This window comes from Schizophyllum commune (genome assembly GCF_000143185.2).
Source record: "Schizophyllum commune H4-8 unplaced genomic scaffold SCHCOscaffold_16, whole genome shotgun sequence".
NCBI classification, from domain to species: domain Eukaryota; kingdom Fungi; phylum Basidiomycota; class Agaricomycetes; order Agaricales; family Schizophyllaceae; genus Schizophyllum; species Schizophyllum commune.
In genome coordinates this window covers 288266-301298 of record NW_026089553.1, presented here as the reverse complement: position 1 = coordinate 301298, position 13033 = coordinate 288266, and the positions used below count along the sequence as shown (strand labels likewise).

Below are 13033 nucleotides of genomic sequence, written 5' to 3'. Positions count from 1 at the left end.
AGCTGCAGACGGTGGTAAGAGTAGAGATAGATGATTCTTCCTAATGCGGCAGGCTGCCTTGCAGCCTGCGATGTATCTAATCTAATCTACAGTTCATGTAAAAGACGAGCAAAATAAAAAGTGTGAGTGCGAGCGTGACTCGAGAGTATGCCTAGTGGGTCTCCAACCAGGTTCCCCACAATGTGTGGAGACCTGGACCTTACGGGTCAGGGCTACTCTCGAGTCACCTCGCTCGAGGACTCTTCTTTGTATTTACCTCACGCTTGATTGATAAGATTAGATACGTAGTGGTCTAAAAGGCCCATTACATACGAATATATCATCCTTTCCTACTTCCATCTACCTTTTCGCCAGCCTTTGGCTCGATCCCAAGTCCCTTGCAGGCTCTCTAGCCTCGGGCCGCGGATACTCCCCGCGTCGCGCGCTACGCGCGCTCCCGCACGTCCTAGAGCGACCGGCTTTACCGTCGCCTGCGGAACGTGCCGCGAACGCGTGTTCAACGCGTGTTTTGACGCTCCCGCGCCTCTACGAGGCCGCTCCGTCGCCAGTAGGCGACCACTCCGTGTTGGCTCCCGCTCGACTGGTGAGCAACCCCCGTGGAGCTAACGAGCCTCCACAAAGTGGACGTTAAGGGGTCCCAGTCGAGCTGCAGCCCACACTTTGCCTGCTGCTCTGATATCGAGACGAGAAACCTTTGACTGGCTAGGACCGTCTGGGTGGAGCGGGAGGATTGCCAGGATTGCCGGCTTTGACCTCCGCTCCTTCTCGTCCCTGTATTGGGAGCTGACTCGCACCGTGACCACTCCGCAATTGTGTGCTTCTGGCTATGTCTGGGATCACCCGCAGAAGCTTTATGCGTGTGGCTGACCGTGCTTACTACGGTGCGTATACTCCAGCCTGTCCCATTCAACCCGACTCGTTGCGTAACCGTGTGCACGGAGTTGCCACTTGGACCTCGAGGCTGGACAAAGATGGTTGTTTCTCGTACGAGAGCGGATTGGGGAGGTGGAAGGCTAGCGCGATTGAATTTGCGCATTACCTGGAAGTCCTTGCAATGGAGATGCAGCCGGTTCTGGATACGTTGGTAAGGGCAACGGTTGCAGACAATGAGCCAGCCCCGAAAGCGTGGCAGTTCCAGTTTGAGATGGCGAAGCACGCTCGCTCCCTCAGAGAGGCAAGAAGTCATTCCGACCTTTCGTTCGCCCACGTCGCGGCTTCCTGGCAGTGCGCGAGAGCCGTGCACTTTTACCGTAAATACCGCAAACAGGCAGAAGATCTCTTGCGCGCTACCCCTCAGCCAGAACCCACTCAACAAACAACCGGTCCACCAGCCTCTACCGCACCCTCGGCGGGACAACACCCTTCCCGCGTCACCCCCGAATGCTCTCCATCTGTGTTGAACCCTTCGACTCGAGCTAGCGCACCATCCCTGCCTCTGCCAGGACCGCCGGCAGAGGATGAGGAGGGCGGGCATGGATTGCCAGCCCATGCACCTCCTCAGAAGGATGTAGTGTGCTCTCCTAAGGAGGGGTCAGGCAGCACAGACAATGCTGCAAGGCTGGCGGTCAAGCCACAGCATCCATCTTCCAGCTCAGCACTGGCCAGGAGGGTGAACGAAGCCACACAACAAGGGTCGCGAGCTCAACGCACGCCGTCCGAGGCAGCGTCGCCAAGCAATGGAGTGCAACTCCCAATTCCAGTGCCCACTCGCTCCTCAGGTCGGCTCGACTGTCCACCACATCTCGCTCTTCGGCCACTCCTGTTTCCTGCTCCGGCACCATGCAATCAGCCAGTGGCACTGACTCGGACACATCCCGCACCATCGAAGAATTCCAACGAGCTGCTGACCGCAGAAAACGGGGTTAGCGTGCGTAAGGAAGACAATGCGCGACGTACCTCCTGGAACGAGAGGCTGACCGCCTTTGCGCGCACGCACGAGCAGTGTCTCCATAGCAGCGATCCCACGCCCATGGTCGAGCTGATGGAAGACGCGCAGGAAACGGGCGCAAATATGACTTGGCGCGAGCAGCTGGTTGCCCGAGCTCGGACGAGCGCGAATGTACTAGAAGGCGCAAAGCTCGACATCAGCACACAAAGGGAGAATGGCGCTCAACACGTACCTTGGCTGAAGACCTGTACAGAGTTCATCGCGGGCGCGCGTTTCCGGCAGTGCCGTCCCCCTTCGAGCGGCTCCACTCCCGCGCTCAAGCGGGTTGAAAGCGCGCAGGAGCATCGTCTGGCAGCCCCGATACCGTGCGTGAAGGCTGGGCGGCGACCAAAGAGCACGAACCTCGGTGCTTCACGGATGGGGGGCGCGAGAGCAGGAAAGTCGAGACGGCCGCGCCTTAGCACGTCGACTCAAGCAATGTTTGCACGATGCGTACCTCGTCCGCCACTCTTCTCACCGTCGTCGTCCCTGGCATGGCGAGACGCGCAAGCCGCATGGCCTCGGACATGCCTCGGACCATCCTCGAGCTCGGACCAGCCAGCAAGCACAGAACTCAGCGTCGGCACACGACAAGAGCGCTACAACGTACCTTCTCCCCCGCAGACATCGCCCACGGCATCGCGTGACATGCTAGCTGCGCGGACTGATATGCGTCCTGCGCTCTGGGAGAATGTGAATGAGCAGGCGAGCACGAAAGATGTCGTTAGCACACGAGAAGAGAGCGACACGCGACAGAAGCCTCGGCATGAGTTGCTAGCAGTAGATATCTCGCGCAAGCCGGCTGGGTGCGACATGCCAGCTACACGGACAGGGAAGCGTCCCCCGCTACAGCGACAACTCTCCTCGCTCGGTACGCTAGACGCGCGAGCTTTGGCGCATCCGGCGCGACCGACGAGCTCAGACAAGCCGGAGAGCACTGAATGCGACGTCAGCGAGGGGAAAGAAAGCCAAGCACGACACGCACCTTCGCTGCTGCAATCGTTCTCGCCCTCGCCTCCGGCCACGGCATCACGCAACACAGCGGATACGTGGACTCTGATGTGTCCCGCGGTAATGGTGAATCCGGGCGAGTTGGCGAATGCTGGAGGGAATGTCACCGCAGGCGAAGGCGAAGGCGTGGGGCACGAATTAGAGCAAAAGGAGCGACCGCACTGTGCGGGTGACGTACGCCTGCGAGAACAATACTCGCTCCCTTCGGGCCACCGGACATCGCCAATCGAATTTGCTGAGGTCGCCGTCAGTATACAAAAAGCGAAAGGACCACGACACCCACCTCGCTCGAAGGCGCCTTGGGCCGCGCACTCGCCGCGGCGGTGTCTCACCGCGCGCGGTCCCGCGCTCGCGCCCGGGCTAGTCGACAACGTGCAGGCGCAGAGGGGTCGTTGGACGACGCCGATACCGCATCCGGAGACGGCAGGGCGATTACTCATGGCGGTGCGACGATCCGGGACGGCAGGGAGCACGAATACGGGCGAATTGGGATGGCCGGGCTGTGTGTCAATCAGCATATCGACTCAGGCGTGGTTCGCGCGAGACGTACCCCATCCCCCACGCTCCTCGCCGTTGCTGTGCCGGGCATGGCGCGATACGCAAGCCGCATGGACTCAAATGCGCCTCGCAGACTTAGACGAGCCAGCGAGCACTGAGCTCGTAGTCAGCGCGCTCGGAGAAAGCAGAGCATGGCACGTACCTTGGCATAACACGCTCCCGGCCGCGCATTGGCAGCAGCGACAACTCTCCTCGCTCGATCAACTGGGGAGCACAGAAAGCGACGTCAGCGCGCGGGAGGAAGGCCGAACGCGACACGCACCATGGCCGAAAACGCTCCTGGCTGCATATTCGCCACGTCGGTGTCCCTCCCCGCACAATCCAGCGTCTGCAGTCAAATTTATCGAGATCGGCCCCGCGAGATTGGCGAACTCGAACGAGCTGGCGAGCAAGGAATTCGGCGTCAGCGCACGAGAAGAACGCTGCACGCGACGCGCACCTCAGGATGAATCAGTACATACATGCATCTCGCGTGCGCGAGGGCGACGATGCCTTCACGTCCACGCCAGCGTTCCCGCGTCGGCAGTCGCGCATGTCCAGACTGCGCGGGCGGAAGCTGGGGCGGCCGCGGGGTCATGGGCAGAGGCTGGGGGGCTGCTGAAGGCGCGGGATGAGCTCAACGCAGACGCGCGTTCCCATCGCCGTCCCCCTTTGAGCGACTCCACGCCCGCGCCCAAGCCAAGTGAGGCGCGCGACATGTATCGGGCAGCTGCGCCTCCACGTCTCGAGAGGGGGAGGCGAGAGCTTAAGGGGCCTCAACAACTCCGGACAACAGGGAGCACCGAGGCGGACGAATCGGCGCGCTCCGCGCAATTGGAAAAGTCGAACAATCTGGCGAGCGCGGAATGTGACGTTAGCACGCAAGGGGGAAGCCGGACACGACACGCACCTCGCTCAAGGACGCCTCCCGCGCCAGCAGCGAGTTCGTACGAGTTGGCAAGCACTGAATGCGACACGAGCGCGCGAAGGGAGAGCAGCGCGCAATACGTACCAAGACCAAAGATGCCCATCTCCGCGCGAGGTCCCGCATGGACAAGGGAGCGCGTCGAAAAATTGCCTCGTCGGGACGTAGACTCTTCGCCGCGAAAGGACGTGGAGCTACAGGGTGTGGGGATCCGACTTCAGCTGCCGAGGGACGCGAACGAGAACAAAGGGGGATGGGTGCACCAGAACGCACCATCTCCACCACGAGCGCCCTCATCGCCATCTCCTTTCCCAGAGTCGCCCGATTTGACAGTTGCGCGGGCTCGTACGCACCCCACGCCGTCTGCGAGTTCGAGCGAGCTGACAAGCGCGGAGCTCGACATCAGCTCGCAAAGGGAGAGCAGCACGCGAAGCGCACCTTGGTCAAAAATGCTGGTGACGGCGCAACCTCAGCGGCAACTTTCCGCTTTGCTCGCTCCCGGGCCCGCGCTTGGGCTAGTCGAGCATGCGGAGGAGCTTCATATGGCGGCCCTGATACCGGTGGGGGGCGCGAACGTGAAGCGAAAGAAGAGCACGCGCCACGTACTGGATAAAGAGACGGTCAGCAAGTCAGCACGAGTGGCGGGCTTGAGAAACGCACCTGCTACGCGGCGATCTCTCTCGCCGCTGTCCTTCGCCTCGGCATTGCGCGATAGGGCAACAACGCAGGCAGGAACGCATCCCGGGCAGCCGGCAACGTGCGTTGAGATCGCCGCGGGCACGCATTCCCAGCAGCACCTCCACCCCAGCAGTTGCGCGTCTGCGACCAGTCACGTCGCGATCACGCGAGACAGGCCCCAAGACGTTGCGGAGTCGCCAAGAGAGTCTGGGGGGCGTCGCGAGAGCATTGCGCCACGACTTTCTCGGGAGGGGGGCGTAGCATTTGGCGAGACGGCGCGCCGGGAGAGCAAGTATGAGCGAAGGGAGATCGGCCAGATGCCCATCGATGGCTTCCCGCAGATTCCCGCACCCAAACCCTCCAGTAAGGCGAGGCCATCGAGTGAGGGGCGCCTTTCGTGCTGGGAAGCGGGGGGCGATCTTCGGGGCGGACTACGAGGCAGCGTGCTGGGGGAAGGATCAAGGCAGGGCGATGAGCCGGGTTTTCCGGGCCGGTACGCTGGTTCCGCGCGAACGATCCGCGCGCGAAAGGCCGGCTGTCTTCACGCCTTTCTACTGAGCACTGGGCCCGCCCTCAGTGTTCGTCTCCCACCCGCCCACCCGTCACGCATTGAATTCCGCCCGCACTCAGTCCTGATGGTTGGAGTGGTCTCGGTCTCTTCCTTTTCTCAATTACTCCTCGCACTGCTTCGGGTCTTCAAGACTTTGTATTTGTCTGGGAATTCCGCGGCTTTACATTCGCAGCACCCTCGCGTGACGCTCCCGCAAGCGCACTGCGAATGGGGGGGCTCCCCTGGGGGGATTAGGTCCTCGAGGCAGCACCGAGGAGGGTCCGACGAGGTGCGACGCCTCCTTGGGTTCTTGCCTCATAGTCTCCGGGGAGGTGTAGTACGTGCAATGCGTCCCCTCTGGGCCGGAGCGGAGCGACGGCCAGGGCGAGGCGCAGCAAGCCACTCAGAGGGTGGAGGCAGTACTGAGGAGGGAACGACGAGGCCGGCAGCCCATAGATCCACGGCCGGCCAGCCTCTACAGACGCATACGGCGCGTTACACATCCCTTTTGGGTTGGAGAGGAGCAACGGACAGGGAGAGGCCTAATGAGCACCAGGAAGACTATAGCCTGCATGGATATGGCAGACGCAGGGGACACATCCTCGGGGCCAGAGCGTAGCGAGGGCCGCGCGCAGGGCAACAGCGCACCGAGGATCAAGGCAACGTCGCAATGGATGGGAAGCTCAAGCTCGGGCTTGGTGAGAAGAGGACAGCAGGAGGACACGAGCGCGATCGGGTGCGAGTCTCAGCTGGCGATCATTTCCATTTCTTTCTTTTCTTTTCCTCCATTTTTTCAAGGCTTTACGACTGCTCACGAAACACGATTTTGTATCTCTTCACGACTTTGCAGCTGAACGAGGCACCTCGAGAGTGGGGGGCTTTGTGGAGACCTGGACCTTACGGGTCAGGGCTACTCTCGAGTCACCTCGCTCGAGGACTCTTCTTTGTATTTACCTCACGCTTGATTGATAAGATTAGATACGTAGTGGTCTAAAAGGCCCATTACATACGAATATATCATCCTTTCCTACTTCCATCTACCTTTTCGCCAGCCTTTGGCTCGATCCCAAGTCCCTTGCAGGCTCTCTAGCCTCGGGCCGCGGATACTCCCCGCGTCGCGCGCTACGCGCGCTCCCGCACGTCCTAGAGCGACCGGCTTTACCGTCGCCTGCGGAACGTGCCGCGAACGCGTGTTCGACGCGTGTTTTGACGCTCCCGCGCCTCTACGAGGCCGCTCCGTCGCCAGTAGGCGACCACTCCGTGTTGGCTCCCGCTCGACTGGTGAGCGACCCCCGTGGAGCTAACGAGCCTCCACACGATGGCCCGAAGACTCTCTCTCCTCCCGCTTGGGAGAAGGCTCAGAGAGTCAACAGGTTCCTGGGATGTCTCGCGACCCGCGCTGGGACTAGAAGATGCACTGGGATGCGTCGGCGCAGAATTTGACGACGTTGAGGGACTCGAGACGACGATCGGGGCCGATACTTGGACTGCAGTCGCTTGCGTTTCCTGCAGCGGAGGAAGATTTTGCGCAGTCGTACCCTGCGTGGCAATACGGTCATGCCCGGTGATTGGAGGCTGTGGGCCCATCAGGAAAAAGCTCTGCTGTTAAAACACCATGTGTGACCCATACATACCAGATTTGACCAAAATTAGCCATGCATAACATTGATGAACTGTTGTGAGTTATAGGACATATACACTTTAGTGGCAACCAGGATTAACCAAGCCGAGGTTGAAAAAACAATTTTAACACCCAAGATAACCAGAGGGCCAGGGTCACATTAACCTCAATCAGACCGAGCTTTGACAAGTGAGGCAGCAAAAGTGGTGATCTATTCATGAGAATGGGTAACCTCTACTACAGTTCATACGATATTCTAAGATAGGTCATGATAGTGTAAAGGGCCTCGATGTCGATGATCACCGCTCAACACGTCCAACTCGCGGAGCACATGCCAAGACGTCAGCTCCGCAACCCTGCGGGAAGAGTGCACATCAGAGAATGGGAACATTGACGGACACCCACCTAAGGAGCACGAGTGAAGTGGAGCGCAGGCTGGTAGCGCAGGGGCAACATGCATGAATAGCACACACATCAGAGAAAGATACGAGAGGACATGTAAAACACATACCACAGGGTGCGCAGCGCGCGTCGCATCTGCTCACGGGCTCGCGCTCGGCCGGCAGATGCTGATCAGCGCCGTCAAGCTGCGCGCTCCCGGCAGACGTTGGGCACGCTCGTCAAATGCGTGAGCGTTGTCGTCGTCGGGCATGGTCATCGATGCGAATGCCTGCGCGCACGCACGCTCAGCCGGCAGATGCCGGATCGGGCCGGCGCAACCCATCCCACGCGAAGGCAGCATCAGTGCACGCCCCTATGCCCTCGCCGGCTAGAAATGTGCTATAGCCAGCACACCTCGTCGCGGACCATGAAATGCGCTAGCGCACGCGCGATTGCCATCCTCTTGCAAGGTCTCCGCGCGTGGTGACGTGGCGATGCCGCGTCACCATCGCCACGTCACCTGACAGCCGGCGCGAGCGCACAGCGGCGGATACGCATCAATTTCGCGTAGCGGCGGCGAGGGTGCCACTCGGAGGGCTTTGCCATCAAGGGGAGGACGGCTGGGCTCGAAGAGGTGCGTGAAGGGAGGGCAGGAAGCGTGGGCCAGCCCAGCCCAGCACTTCCGATTTCGCCCGGAGGCGCGTTGCTGTACGTGTTCTGCACATGACATTGAGTGGAGGTAGTGCCGTCATCGAAGAGGCCTGAGCATGCAAAAGACAGCGCGCGGCCTGGCGGCCGACGCACGTCGAGCAGACATCGAGATGGTGAAAGACGAAGACAAGAGATAGATCGACTGCGGCCGGACTCATTCCGGCTTGTCACGTGATTCCGGAAGCCCGGCACGGTCCACCGACCGTCAGCCGCCATTCGTACTACTTAAATGCCCCTTCCATCTTCCAAGCAATTGTGTTGGTATGTACGAGCTATCTTCTCCATACCACAGGCTGCGTTGAAAGCGACATTTTGCCTGGGGCTGCGGGTGCCAAAAAATCTGGCCTAGCATCAGATGGTACACATCATTTTCCTGCTGGTCTGAGCCATTGAAGATCTTGCCGAGCGTTGCTGATGCTCGTGGCATACTTACTCTCGAGCATTGGTGCAATTCACAATCTGGAGCGTGGTGTTCATCTTTTCCCGAAGTTCGGCAGGCAAGCACCCCCCTCTTGGACAAGTAGTAATGTGCTCGACCAGTGCAAGTCTTTCTATGTCATATATCTCACTCAAAGACACCTATACCACATTTTATATCAAATTTACCTCTATGTATCTGACTGTAGCGCATTATTGGTTAGTTCTGGTTTTTCAATAGAGTGTGTCTGTTCAGTAATTTCTTTCGATCTTCACAGAAGTTTGAGTAATTTACTTGCGCGACTTCGTACATTGTCGGGCGGTCTTCGTAAATCATTTGGGAGTCGAAATACATTCGAGCGCCGATTAAGTGCTAGCGCGCGCCCAGCTGTGCGACAACCTCTGCTCCAAGGCCCGCATCTTGGTAACATGTTTCGCTTTTCTGTAAACTCCTTAGTAAATCATTTGAGGGAGATGAGACGAGATAGGGACTAGACCCAGAATAAATTACTGAACAGACACACTCTAATGGTTGTTTGGTACACAGCAGAGATTCTGATAACCGCGCAAACCACTCTCAACCACGTGAAGCCCTGGCGAACACAGCACAACACCGACCTGTGTTAATCCTTGTCAATTGACAAAGGAGCTTTTTCCTGATGGGCGTTGCAGTAACACTCGAAGCCTCGAACTCGCCGTCCCGGGCGTCGGACGAGTTAAGAGCTACCGTAGTGTTGCGGACCGCAGATACGACGCACTGAGATCCAGCGGGACGCGAGCGCGCGAAGAGGGGTGCGATACGCGAGCGGAGCCGGCAGTACACACCGTGTTTGGGGCGCGAATTAGGTATCATTGGCGAAGGAGTCCTGTTTATGAGGCAAAGTAAGAGCTTGAAGCGTGCACTGCTGGAATGGAGTTCAGTATGTGACGCCAATAATGCCAGTAATCACTTACTTTGAGCCCGGGCCAGCCGCGCTAAGAGGCGTTCGACGTATGCGGCGTGAACGTGCGGTTCGTTAACAAGCGACGTGAGTAGCGTAAGAGAAAAGATGCGTAAGAAGGTCGTCCGGGGAGATCGTTGGTGAGGAGACTGACGATATGGCGAAGCTTATAAGCTCTGTCACCACGTAATCGCCCATTGATATTCAACATGGCAATTCTGAGCAAATAGAGTAAGCGTTGTTAGCCGTGGAGAGAAAAAAAAAGACACGTACCATCCACGCCTGGGAGAGAACAATAACGTCGCTCGACCAAATCGTTTCAAATGGACGCTGCACACGAACAAGGATGACCGAGAATGTCCACACTCCCACACGCAAGATTTGCGGCAATGCCGCTTCAATCGACTTGCCACGACTGGCGCCCACAAATGCAATTATTTGGCCTCCACCGAATAGAGACCTTCCGGGCAAGGGTAAGCTTGAACAACGCCAACATACGACACCGACATAAGAGAATCGAACACGACCATATCCACCACGTGGGCTTGCTCATTCGGAAATTGCCGAGTTCTCCTTCTTGCACCTTCGAGTTCGGTTCAATACTGTATCTCATCACCATCATGTCCTCCAGCACCACTCCCCCTCCCTTTCTTACCACTGCACTTGCTGGTTATGATCTCAAACATCACGCTGACCGGCCCAGCGTTACGCTCACCTTCGCCCAGTCCCTCGATGCTAAGATCGCTGGGACGGGCGGAAAGCAGCTGATCTTGAGTGGAAAGGAGAGTATGATCATGACGCATTGGTAAGATTGCTCTGTCGCTTTGCTACGCTATACAGGAAAGGAATCGATGTATCAAGACAGGATGCGCACGATGCATGATGCCATTCTCATTGGCGTCGGAACAGCGCTGAACGATGACCCTCAGCTGAATGGTACGTCGTCTCCTGGTTTTCTCTGTCATGAATGTTCCCAATTCGCCAATAGTGTAAACTTACCCTTCCTTGGTAGCTCGCCACTTGCCGGCGCGCTCACCTGGGACGTACGAGTCCTCGTCCGAGCACGGCCAGCCGTATAACCTCCCGCGCCCCGTGATCCTCGACGCGCGCCTGCGTCTGAGTCCCTCGTGCAAGCTGCTAGGAAACTTTCAGTCTGGCACTGGGAGGCGTCCATGGGTTTTCACCCTCGACGGTTCCGCGTCACCGAATCCGCTGCAGCAGGTTGAGTGGTTGGAGAGAAAGCAGGCGTTGGAGGAGGCAGGAGCAAGAGTGGTAATCGTGAAGGGAGATCTGGGAAATGGTGAGTATCTCTTCCATATTTGAAGCTATAACGCGGGGACAGGGAGAGCTTATTGTGGTTTTACAGGCACTTTGTCGATCCAGGCGTTGCTGAAGACTTTGCACGAGCGCGGAGTGCATTCGCTCATGGTCGAAGGTGGCGCGAGCGTGATCAAGTCATTCTTGGACGCATCACAGGGCGGTGTGGTGGACACAATCATCGTGACAGTCGCACCGACCTTTGTAGGGGAAGATGGCGTCGGGTACGGCGTACAGCTGGGTGAGGTGAGCAAGCTTCCCTTGATCGTGTGCCTCCAATTCCTTGTGACTAAAACATGTCAAAGAGCGGGGGGAAATTCAAGCACGTCAGCACGCAAGTCGTAGGGGTCGATACAGTGTTTGTACTGGGTCCAAAGGACTTGTAGTGATCTGTTGCTTGTAGTGTTACTTGTGCATGTGGTCTAGCAGTCAATCACTGATTTCCGGTAGTTCCTACGCAACTACCGCGTCACTTATCTTTTTGAAGCCTGCTGCGAGTGGATCTTCCTTGGCACTTTTCTTCCTCCCCCTCCATCGCTTTCTGCTTGCTTCATCTGCGGCTTCACGTCCAAGTCCCTTGACGGCCTCAGTACGCCTGAAGAAGGGTTTCGGCGCTTAACTTCGGAAGTACGGACCGTTCGATTTGTTTCCACGAATCTGCCCCGTTGCTAGTAATTTCCCAGGCTTGCTCTCGTCCACATCGACCGCGACAGCGCCGGCGCGTCTACGTCCCCCTCGAAGCATCGTCCCTCACACGCGCGCCCAATCGGCCGAGCCTCGAGTGCTGCCTGAAATTGTTTTGACATGCCGCCCAACTTCTTCTCCAAACTCGTTAAGAACCCGTCTTCGCACACCCGCGACCGCTCCGATCGCTCCATCGACGGCGAGAGCGGGGGGCGACGCAGCCGTGCACTGTCCGCCGTGAGCACGAGCAGCGAGCGTCCGCGCCCGAGCACGGGGTCGGCGACGGGCAATGGGCTGGCTGCTGGCGGGGGCAGGAGCAGAGTCGTGAGCATCAACACCGGGCTGGCGAACGCGCACAGCGACGCTGCGAGCACGACAAGCTCACAGCCGAACGTGACAATCGTCCCCCCTTCCCCAAGCGTGCACTCCAGCACCGCTGCGTCGTCGGACGGTCGGCACTCGACGGTGGAGGGCACGGGGTACCCCAGCGAATTCGGTGGTGCTGGCCGCGAGCGCAAGGTCTCCACGTCGTCGCGGGTGTCGAGGATGTCGCCTGTAGACGAAGACAGGACGCCGACGGTGGACAGGACCCCGATGCCGACACTGAACAGCTATGGCTTTTCGCTGCCAGGCATGAAGTCCCGATCGCGTCCCCCCACGCCGACATCGCGTCCCAACTCTCGTCCGGGCACCCCCTCGTCCACCAAAGGTCGATCTCGCGCCGGAAGCGATGCTGGCGACGTTCCCCCCGTTCCCGCCACCAATGGCAACGGCAACGGAAGCACGCTCATGGGATCACTGCGCAGCAAGGCGTCATCAAAGTCGCTGAACAAGCTGAAGAAGTTGGATACGAGCAAAGAGGCCCTCGGTGTCTCGGCGGACAAACGCGCGATGACTTCGCCGGGACCCGACGCCGTCGAAAGCCCCGAGCTCGTCGAGTCGCCCACGTCGCTCGAAGCGCCCGCGGGGCCCGCGGATAGCACCGCCACCGGCACGCAGCCTCCGACGTCGACCCATCCCGAAATTCCTACTTCCTCACCATCACCACCGCCGCCGTCGTCGCCGTCCTCGTCGCCGAACGTCGACCGCCAACAACAGCAACAGAACCAGGACAAGTTCCGCTGGGGACGCAGCAACCGCAAGCCCACTGGTCTCGCCAGTGCGATCGCCGCCTCCGGGCTCGTTATGGTCAACCCCGCCCTCGCTCCGCAACACACACTCCTCAGCAACGGGAACGGCGCGCCTCGCAAGTCCTCCGTCGCCGGCAACACCTCGCCCTATATGAACGGAGACTCGTCGACGCCGAACTCGGGCTCGTCCGTGCACATGCGGG

General features: G+C 59.0%; 7 protein-coding genes across 7 annotated transcripts; 3 read left to right on the top strand and 4 right to left on the bottom strand.

The window, feature by feature from the left end:
- Nucleotides 1-777: 777 nt before the first annotated feature.
- SCHCODRAFT_02557675 (uncharacterized protein) lies at nucleotides 778-4906 on the top strand (the record flags this gene model as incomplete). The annotated part of the gene is made up of 6 exons (XM_050343726.1): nucleotides 778-1861; nucleotides 2144-2387; nucleotides 2523-2707; nucleotides 3233-3326; nucleotides 3714-3949; nucleotides 4538-4906. Coding segments are annotated over exons 1-6 (2163 nt in total), but the record flags the coding sequence as incomplete, so codon positions are not given.
- A 54-nt stretch (nucleotides 4907-4960) lies between these two features.
- Nucleotides 4961-5520, bottom strand: SCHCODRAFT_01259931 (uncharacterized protein). Its single transcript, XM_050341336.1, has 2 exons — nucleotides 5061-5520; nucleotides 4961-5005 (listed from the first exon to the last, which is right to left on the bottom strand). The coding sequence occupies exon 1, from the start codon at nucleotides 5454-5456 to the stop codon at nucleotides 5241-5243; it is 216 nt and encodes a 71-aa protein (XP_050197144.1). The 5' UTR covers nucleotides 5457-5520; the 3' UTR covers nucleotides 4961-5005; nucleotides 5061-5240.
- A 151-nt stretch (nucleotides 5521-5671) lies between these two features.
- Nucleotides 5672-6680, top strand: SCHCODRAFT_02593869 (uncharacterized protein). The gene has a single exon (XM_050344004.1). The coding sequence runs from the start codon at nucleotides 5714-5716 to the stop codon at nucleotides 6245-6247; it is 534 nt and encodes a 177-aa protein (XP_050197143.1). The 5' UTR covers nucleotides 5672-5713; the 3' UTR covers nucleotides 6248-6680.
- Nucleotides 6681-6749: 69 nt separating this feature from the next.
- On the bottom strand, nucleotides 6750-7343 carry SCHCODRAFT_02126111 (uncharacterized protein). Its single transcript, XM_050341877.1, has one exon. The coding sequence runs from the start codon at nucleotides 7213-7215 to the stop codon at nucleotides 6787-6789; it is 429 nt and encodes a 142-aa protein (XP_050197142.1). The 5' UTR covers nucleotides 7216-7343; the 3' UTR covers nucleotides 6750-6786.
- Nucleotides 7344-7439: 96 nt separating this feature from the next.
- SCHCODRAFT_02126109 (uncharacterized protein) lies at nucleotides 7440-7871 on the bottom strand. Its single transcript, XM_050341876.1, has one exon. The coding sequence runs from the start codon at nucleotides 7722-7724 to the stop codon at nucleotides 7506-7508; it is 219 nt and encodes a 72-aa protein (XP_050197141.1). The 5' UTR covers nucleotides 7725-7871; the 3' UTR covers nucleotides 7440-7505.
- A 1028-nt stretch (nucleotides 7872-8899) lies between these two features.
- Nucleotides 8900-10204, bottom strand: SCHCODRAFT_02126084 (uncharacterized protein). The gene is made up of 5 exons (XM_050341875.1): nucleotides 9973-10204; nucleotides 9854-9917; nucleotides 9713-9733; nucleotides 9377-9663; nucleotides 8900-9200 (listed from the first exon to the last, which is right to left on the bottom strand). The coding sequence occupies exons 2-5, from the start codon at nucleotides 9895-9897 to the stop codon at nucleotides 9031-9033; spliced, it is 522 nt and encodes a 173-aa protein (XP_050197140.1). The 5' UTR covers nucleotides 9898-9917; nucleotides 9973-10204; the 3' UTR covers nucleotides 8900-9030.
- A 108-nt stretch (nucleotides 10205-10312) lies between these two features.
- On the top strand, nucleotides 10313-11494 carry SCHCODRAFT_02644532 (bacterial bifunctional deaminase-reductase). Its single transcript, XM_003026285.2, has 5 exons — nucleotides 10313-10504; nucleotides 10565-10635; nucleotides 10712-10999; nucleotides 11066-11262; nucleotides 11322-11494. The coding sequence occupies exons 1-5, from the start codon at nucleotides 10320-10322 to the stop codon at nucleotides 11400-11402; spliced, it is 822 nt and encodes a 273-aa protein (XP_003026331.1). The 5' UTR covers nucleotides 10313-10319; the 3' UTR covers nucleotides 11403-11494.
- Nucleotides 11495-13033: the final 1539 nt, after the last annotated feature.

What these genes read in the sequence shown, in the direction of transcription:
- SCHCODRAFT_01259931 (XM_050341336.1), bottom strand. Translation starts at nt 5,456, where the DNA reads ATGGCCTCGCCTTACTGGAGGGTTTGGGTGCGGGAATCTGCGGGAAGC.
- SCHCODRAFT_02593869 (XM_050344004.1), top strand. Translation starts at nt 5,714, where the DNA reads ATGGTTGGAGTGGTCTCGGTCTCTTCCTTTTCTCAATTACTCCTCGCA.
- SCHCODRAFT_02126111 (XM_050341877.1), bottom strand. Translation starts at nt 7,215, where the DNA reads ATGGGCCCACAGCCTCCAATCACCGGGCATGACCGTATTGCCACGCAG.
- SCHCODRAFT_02126109 (XM_050341876.1), bottom strand. Translation starts at nt 7,724, where the DNA reads ATGTGTGTGCTATTCATGCATGTTGCCCCTGCGCTACCAGCCTGCGCT.
- SCHCODRAFT_02126084 (XM_050341875.1), bottom strand. Translation starts at nt 9,897, where the DNA reads ATGGGCGATTACGTGGTGACAGAGCTTATAAGCTTCGCCATATC. An exon ending in GCGGCTGGCCCGGGCTCAAA is followed by an intron (nt 9,664 to 9,712) that starts GTAAGTGATTAC and finishes ACTCCATTCCAG; the next exon opens with CAGTGCACGCTTCAAGCTCT. An exon ending in ATTGACAAGGATTAACACAG is followed by an intron (nt 9,201 to 9,376) that starts GTCGGTGTTGTG and finishes AGGAGTTTACAG; the next exon opens with AAAAGCGAAACATGTTACCA.
- SCHCODRAFT_02644532 (XM_003026285.2), top strand. Translation starts at nt 10,320, where the DNA reads ATGTCCTCCAGCACCACTCCCCCTCCCTTTCTTACCACTGCACTTGCT. An exon ending in CGATGACCCTCAGCTGAATG is followed by an intron (nt 10,636 to 10,711) that starts GTACGTCGTCTC and finishes CTTCCTTGGTAG; the next exon opens with CTCGCCACTTGCCGGCGCGC. An exon ending in GAAGGGAGATCTGGGAAATG is followed by an intron (nt 11,000 to 11,065) that starts GTGAGTATCTCT and finishes GTGGTTTTACAG; the next exon opens with GCACTTTGTCGATCCAGGCG.